The sequence below is a fragment of the Cryptomeria japonica genome, chromosome 11 (genome assembly GCF_030272615.1).
Source record: "Cryptomeria japonica chromosome 11, Sugi_1.0, whole genome shotgun sequence".
Lineage (NCBI taxonomy): Eukaryota > Viridiplantae > Streptophyta > Pinopsida > Cupressales > Cupressaceae > Cryptomeria > Cryptomeria japonica.
The window spans coordinates 736,076,760-736,085,181 of record NC_081415.1 but is presented as its reverse complement, the minus strand read 5'-3'; the positions used below and the strand labels follow the sequence as shown (position 1 = coordinate 736,085,181).

The window sequence follows — 8,422 nt, the reverse complement described above, 5'->3', positions numbered from 1 at the left end:
GTCATGGAATTTGACTGGATAAATGTCAATAGCTACAAGATACAATTCAAGCCCAATCAACGGAGGCTTCAGGAAACAAAAATAGTGATTCATTGTGGCTCAGCTTAAGTCTCTCTCTTTTGTAAATATGGTAACAACACGCTCACCTCTTGAGAGAGATTCACACATGGTAGCTACCTATCAGGAAACAAGTAAGTCTTCAGAACTCAACGAAGGCATCTTTCACTCCCATACAAGCCAAGGCCACGTCATATGCAGAACATTCTGTAGTAATTAGAATACCAACAAGCCAAGTCATATCATAACTTAGCATCTAAATGGACAATCAAATCAAGGACAGTACAATGTTGGCTGAGCAACAATGTCTCCAACTCAAAGATGCATAAAGTAATATGCGAAAGTCTACTTTTTCTCGTTGTTTAGCTGTTGGATATCCCAGTCCCTTAGTCTGGATCTTGTTTTGTCTAATGCTTCATATGCTTAATGTGAATCTGTATATCAAAATAGGTATAAAAGGTTTGTGTTATGAGCATCATTATTAGGAGGTTATAGACATGTCCAGGAAAATTTTCCAGCCATTGATAAACCTGTGCTTTTCTAATTGTATCTTTATGAATGACATTCCCATTAATTCTGTGATACAAACTGGATGAGAAATTTTAGCGAGGACAAAAGACCCAGGCCCATAGGATAGACCCAATTAAATATCTAGATAAAATATTTAGAGATACTTCAACTAATCTAATAACTTATAAATATTAAATTATTAATATAAACAATGTACGCAACCCAGAAATTAGAAAGAACATTGGGTACTGCCTCTTCTCTTATTAAAGGCAGCCAAGCGCTGTTTCTGCATAGCCAAGTCCTTATTGCCAAGCTTCTGCAAATGCATGGCTCTCACCTTCTTATAATGTTCGTGCAATTCTAAATTGCTTGTGGGTTCCAGTATATTATGTTCCCGTCCCGAGAATACAATCAAATATCGGATGACTACATTATTTTCATGTTCAGGAGGAACCACAGTGGCATAGGTGCCACGATTTACCGTGTCCAAGAAAATTTCACAAATAGCTATCACACTGCAATTTCTAAATTTTCCATTTGCCCATTCATAACGAGTCTTGCAATACCCAGCTGAAACATTTATGTTGTCTGAAAAATAAATTCCTCGTCCATGTGCCATGCCGCTAGACATGTACTGGGTCCCACTTAAGCACCTTAAGCCATTCCTGTAAAGAAAACATAGCCCGTTTATGCATCAGGGAACTTATCCAACACATGATTTGCATACTTACAATTGAGATTATCATAAGAGAAATACGTTTAAATTCGGTTTTTTTAGAATTTTAAATTGTCTTAGAATAGGATGGTCCATAGAGAGGAGATACATAACCATATAAAACATTAAGAAGATAAAACTGAAAAAAGAACATTAGATAAATTAAATAATTTTCATTGATGACTACAAATGGTCAATATGACTGCTAAATGCTTGTTACAATATCACAAGGATATAAGGCAGGAAGGCATTAGTGCGAGACAACTATGATGAGACTAACAATAACCTAAAGCCAATAACATGTCAAGTACATTCCTCCTCTAATAGCATGAAAGAGAAGATTCAATTACTTTTTCATCATTCAATAGTGAACTCAAACAATTTAAGAGTAAGTCAACAATATCGAGATTACCAGTATCCCAACAAAAATCCAAAAAAATCAAGTATATTCCACACCACCAAGAAGAAGATAGGAGCAATAACTCTTCTACCATCCAGGACTGAATTCAAGCTTGTCAGAATAAAATTGGCCATAGCACAACCTAATGTGAGGCTCCCAGACTGAAAAATGTTGCCTTGCTGAGGACCTCTGCAGACCAGGTTAGAAAGGATAATAGAGCATTTATGAAATATGTTAGAAAAACCTTTTATAAGTAAATAAAAGCACAAATATCCTTTTAAAAATCAGCATTACAGAAGTGTTTAAGAGATCAATGGAATATTTCATGGGGTGTTGTGCTATAGAATTGACAAAGTTTCTTGCTGGCCAACACAATGGCAAGGAATAGTTGCATGAGAGAATACATCTTAAGCTGCCCATTAAAATTATCTGTGGTGTAATTTTATTGGTGTAGCTCCTTAGCAGTGGTTTAAATTTGGCATCAAAGCAATTCAATTTATTTTGTTAGTCAAAATGTTGGTGGTGATCTGTATGGAAGAGGATCAGATACAGAGCACTGTCAAATTTATTTTCTACTTTTTAATGAGAACAGATTTTGAAGAATGTGTTTTGTGAAAAGATCCAAGTAAAGCCATATATAGTCTTCCCTAATACTTACAGATTCTCACATTTTGACAAGACTACAAAACTTGCATCAGGGACTGATAAATGGACTAGAATTCATTCTAGGCACGCAACTTAGTGAATTCTTGCTTAGTGTTCACCGTAAGCTTATAAAAATGTTTGCATGCGTAAAATTAATTATCATTTGTATGGTGGATACTTGTAATATCCTTTTCCAGTATTTTAAAAAACCTGCAACTTTTCAAGATTCCTGTCTAAGCTTGAGTCAAGAATTTGTCACTTTCTGATCCCAAGAGGGCGAGGTAACAACATATAGTGAACATGTGATAAGGGATCTAAACTCTACAAATCCTTTTGATTATAATAGTCAGCTGAATACTCATTAATTTAATATTATAATAGCAAGCTGGGTACTGTTGTGACCTTTTCACACCTCCCCATTGCAAATAGGGACCCCCTCTGTAATGTCCCCATCCTTGACGTTATACCATTAATGTTAGACATAACCTTTATACTTTGACCCAGTGTTAAAAGAATAAAGACTTGCAAGCATCCAAGTTCACAATATGAGGGAGACCCACCTTGGATCAAGGACCATCCATAAAAGATGAAACTATAATCAAACTATAATCAAACACTAGCCACATTGATGTCTGAAGAAGATGTTTTAGAAGAAGGAAATAGGGCCAAAGGCCACTGGCTGAAGTCAAGACAAGAATACAATGATTAAAATCAAGACGAGAATACAAATTAGATATCCGTGGTTTGGGTACTAAGGCAAAATTACATATCAACATGTTTAAAGGCATATAACCATCATAAGGAAAGTTCCATGTATATAGCAATCACTAAGTTACTGAATCTCCATCAGTAAGCATCGAGGGATTTATTATTAATAAATCGACAGAGTATAACAACCATACCAAAGCCAACTCCATTTGAAGTTGCACTCTCAGTATTTGCGGGGGAAATAGGAATGATTCGAGGAAGAATCGTGGACACTATGAACTTTGGATTGGTTGACTGAAGGAAATAAGGGATCATAGTCCTTACTTTATGAATATCAACGGAGCAGTTAAATAGGAAATAGCCGCCAAGACCTCCTCACGTTAATAGTAGAATTATGTGAGACAAATGAAAGGCAAGTGGAAGAAGTCTCGAGAGGAGACGATGTAAACCATTGAATATCAATACCATGCATTATTATTAAGGCGATAATTGTATCAACGTATCCTGAAGTCAGCAGAAAGCAATAGTCAACCATATATCAACATATCAAGAAATCAGCAAAGCATATTGAAATCGTTCATCAAACCAAGGATATTATTGTGTCATCACTATCCCCGATTAATCATAAAACAATTAGTGGTATCAATATAATAAATATAGAAGATCTTATGACAGCAATTGACCAAATCATGTTGACGATAAGGTAGCTTGTCATAATTCTTGAGGACTGACTGAGACACCATAATTGTCTAATTGGCCTTTGGCCTTAGACAATTACGAGTAATAGTTATCAATATCGTTAAACCCCATAAGCAGCAATTTCGAATTAATGCCAATCGATGACAATTGACTTGACTCCATTATCAAGTTAGATTTACACAATCTGTTGTTTGATCATCACATTGGTTAAATCGCTTAAAGCACATCAGTTATAATAAACCGATCTATTAATCTATAATTGTTAGTGTTAAGTTAATCAACCGATCATAATGGAATTGATTAATGAAAACCCTTGAGTATCATATATCAAAGATGATACGATCATTGTAGATGGATATATATAAAGGTTATACAATTGCAGATCATCGAAGTACAGTCGGGATACAATATAACAGTTTGTGACCAATATATATATAAATCATATTCGGTGATATGTATATCTGCAGATGGTTAATGATATTAGTCATAACTTTAGTTAACCCGATCAATGATCAAACTGAATCATCATCATTAACCTGCTTCTATTATTGCATTATTCTACAATCGATTAGTTATCGATTCATTTGTTAATCATTGGTTAAAGCATAACCGATTATAATTGAATCGATTAAATTATGAATCGGTTTGGCCTCAAGACTCTTCACGTAGAGTCACATCTCCTCTATTGTCTTCGGGCATCATATATATATATTTGATACAATTTGGTTGGAGGTGACACAGCGAAGATTACAAGAGAAGGTCGTGAGAAACAGTACATGGATATTAATATCGAAATCAAGATCATTAATATACTCAGCAGTACGTGAACATTGGTATTGAAACCTAGATCATTTGAGATCGTGATTATATCTATATAAACATTGAACATCAAATATAATATTCAGACTCAATTCCTACCTTGTATAAGTCGAATTGAATTCATTCTAAGTTTAAGGAACAATAAGTTTGAAAAATACCAAATTTATAAATCTGATCCAAACTTAACAAATTGGACTTGGGGAACCATAAACATCAGATTACCGATTTCATAATCAATAAGGAAGGGTAAGCATGGTATGATCGATTAGATTAAAATGCATCAAAAAAAAATATCGGCTAAGGTGGAGATAACAAATGCGATGGGAATAATTAAAAGACAACTATTAGTTAAGACTTCATGTAAATTCTTAATCAAGAAGAGACACCATTTGCATATTAGATTAATGTATTATGAGGTGCGAATTAATCATGGAGAGAAGAGACATGTCACTCAAATTGCATCCATTCCTATCATACAAGGTATAAGATGGAAATCAATGTCACTTGGGGGAAGGATCATATATTATTTTTGGTTTATTACTGGTATCGTATTTGGATCTGCTCTTCAAGCATCTGCTTAGTTGGCTGTGGGCAGTTACAAGCACATTAAGTACAGATCGGGGGCATTCATAGAGATTTCTTAGGCAGTAAAGTAAAAGTGGTGATTCCATTGTTCAACAAGACGATTGACGCATGTTGAGAAGGAATAAATGAATAGAGGATCTCCACACTCAATGCGGGAACAATTGAGTAAAATCAGAGATAGCAGCATAGTGAGGTGGAGCTTCTTTATTCACCCATTGCATGATTAAAGAAATTAGTCAACTACAGCGATCTTATACAGTGAGGATCAAAAGACAGTCTTGTATTAATAGTCAAAGTGGTGACACAAATCAAACATAGAAACTTATGCAAACAAACATTTGCGCCAAAACAAACATTTTTTTTGAATTTATTTTAAATGCTAAATTCGATAAATTAAAAAATTCAATTTGCGCAAGATATTAATTAATTATTTTTGCCTTGTAAAAAATCGAATTTGTTAAATTAAAAAACAAAGGCATTTAATAATTAATTATTAATTAATTAAAAATCAAATGAAGCACTTGGATTGAAAGGTCGGCCTTATTATTTATTTAAAAATCGTTTTAATTACCTTATTTTTACCAAGTCGGCCTCAAGGTAATTGTGGTGTGAGCGCTTATAAAGGGTGGTGGAGATTTTCATTTTCACATTATCATTTTATCATCCACATTCAAGTGCGATTTGGAGTATCCAAAGGTGGTGCGAAATTATCATTCAAGAGGAGGTGCGAGTGGTGTTCAAGGTGCGAATTTCATCAAAGGAAGGCGTAAACATCATCTAAGGAGTGCGAACGTGAAGTTTGAATTAAGGCGAAAGACATTGAAGAATACGTCAAAGACTCCAAGGGTGGCGAAGTTGATAAGAAGGACGTTTGTTTGAAGATCACGTTGAAGGCTTCTAACATTAATTTTGCCTAGGCGAATTCCATTTGTTTTGCATTCTAGAGTTAGCTCTCAAGTGAGGTATGGCGATATGGTTTTATCGTTTTAATTTTGAATTGTTGATCGTCATAGCTTAAGTTTTGAATTTTGAAATTTTTGAATTCCACTAGCTCAATCGTTTTTTAGGAAATGATAACTCAAAGACTTATCATGAGGTTTCCTAAAATTAATCTAATCTATGTTATGCATTGCAATATCCAGTTACTTATTGTGAAATGTTGTGTAGGTATGGCGACCCCTAAGGCGGGAGCATCCACCAGTCGTCCAGCTCTCATGAAGGAAGATCAAAAGACCGAAGAAGTGGAGACCAAGATCGTGTCGAAGTGGAGCAACATTGGAGATACTAACTTGGGCAACTTCAGCACGAAGAAGTTTCGAGATGTCCCTTACATTGGCAAGCCATCACCTGTCGCCTGGAGGATAATTGAAAGTGGCATCATTAAGGCGGCCGGCTTCCCTCCAGCAGTTCAGTGCCATGAGTTGATGATCGAGTGTGCTCGTCATTATGATCCTCAATCCAGAACGATCGTGTCCAAGGAAGGAAACACTTTGGCGTATCTTTCAGAGGAAGCTATAAGTGAGGCTTTCCATCTTCCAGAGCACAGAGATATGGTCTACAAGAGCATAGAAGGAGCCAGGTCAATGTACGAAGATGATCCAGATGCTTGCCTAAGCATCATTAACAAGAACTGGTTACTCAAGAGTCGTCCTCGCCTGAGTAAGGTACCGAACACACCACACAGGATTGATTTCCAGGAGGAGTACAGAGATTTGATTACAATGCTCAACCGAGTCACAGGAGCCCCTCAGGCTTTTTACTTTGAAAAGTGGATGTTCTACTTCATCCAGGTGATAGTTCAGGGTAAAGGAACAATTCATTGGGCTAGGATGATTAGCCATTGCTTGGACGTACAGTTGAGGAGACTCAAGGCTACCAAGTCCTTCCACATGAGTTCATACGTCATCTATGCCTTGATCAGGAGCTTCGAGTACGCAGGACTACCTCACAGAGGAGTGATTGGAAGAGGACCCGGCGAGGTCAGAGTTTGTGATTCCTATGTTCACTTGCATCATCCGCCAGGAAGCAACTACAAGTTAGTTAATGATACCTTCACTATGAACATCACAAGGACGTTGCAAGGCGGGATTCACAACAGATTATCTCAGGATGCACAGGAACTAGTAAAGAGGTACGGTGCTTGGTTTATCCAATTTCCGAAGTTTACTTATATCAAAGTTCACGGATGTCCTTCACCTCCATACATGTTGCCAAGATATCCGACAGATAGAATTGTGTTGCTTGAGGTAACAAGACAGTTGGCAGCTTATGCGAAGGCATTCAGACACAGACATGGAAATGGAGTTCCGGTACCTATCATATTGGGCAATTCAGTTGAGGTATGTCCTAATGCTTTAGCCATGGATGACGCAGAGAAGGAGTTAGCTTTGTATTCTTTTTCATTCTTTGCTTTGAGGGAGAGTTTTGATCCACATGGATATATAGAGGAGGCAGTCGGTAGGAAGTTTAAGCATGAGTTTCAGATTGAAGATTTTATGATGAATCTCTTGGATGATCTTGAAGTAAAAAGAAAGATGCATTCTAGATTGCCTTTGGATTTCATCAGGAAATGCAAGATTTACAGAGTGGCCGACCAAGCTCAGGACAGTGGCAGACATCTCCAGTCATCCTATGATCGAGAAAACAAATCAGTAAGGTTAGATTGGAATGAGCCCGAGGTCGTGGATTTAGATGCTTTGATGGCTCCAGTCTTGTCTTGTACTCGCAGATGGGTTGATGTGCAGCATCAGAAGTTGAGAGAGCAAGGCATAGCTATGACTTTCACTTTGGAGGAGAGGCCAGCCGAAGGTGGAGCTAGTGTAAGTGAAGGTAATCTTAATCCCAGAAATGCAAATGAAGGCAACTTTCGAAGTGCAAGTGAAGGCGATCTCCATCCAAGAGGCTCGAAGAGGAAAGAGAGACCTGGAAAGAGAGAATCTTCCAAGAAGAAACAAGAGGCCAACCGAAATCGTTCATCCGGTACATCTTCTCGACAAGAGAAAAGGACACTCGAAGTGGAAGAGTCTATGGAGTTGATGGTTCAGAATGATAAAGAAGGACAGGTACCTCAAGGGTCGCCAAGTGGATCTCTCCAAGATTATGAGTTACATGAAGACAAGAATAATGACGAAGTAACATCTCCTCACAGAGAAGAAGAAATATTGCATAAGGAGATTCAGGTTAGAGAGACAAGATCAGCCATTCCAGATTGGTTGAAGGAAAGATTAACAAAGGTGATTGTGATCGAGGACGAAGACAATGTGATTGATTTAGAGAGCCTTGTT

At 37.0% G+C, this 8,422-nt stretch overlaps 1 protein-coding gene across 3 annotated transcripts in view; it reads right to left on the bottom strand.

Annotated features, from left to right (window-relative positions):
• Nucleotides 1–731: 731 nt before the first annotated feature.
• The window catches only part of LOC131030312 (uncharacterized), an 80,742-nt gene continuing 73,051 nt past the window's right edge, over nt 732–8,422 (bottom strand). For all 3 annotated transcript variants that reach the window (XM_057961042.2, XM_057961043.2, XM_057961041.2), the window contains one exon: nt 732–1,232. In XM_057961042.2, coding sequence (XP_057817025.2) covers nt 797–1,232 — 436 coding nt within the window. In that variant the 3' untranslated portion in view covers nt 732–796. The remainder of the gene's footprint in view (nt 1,233–8,422) is intronic.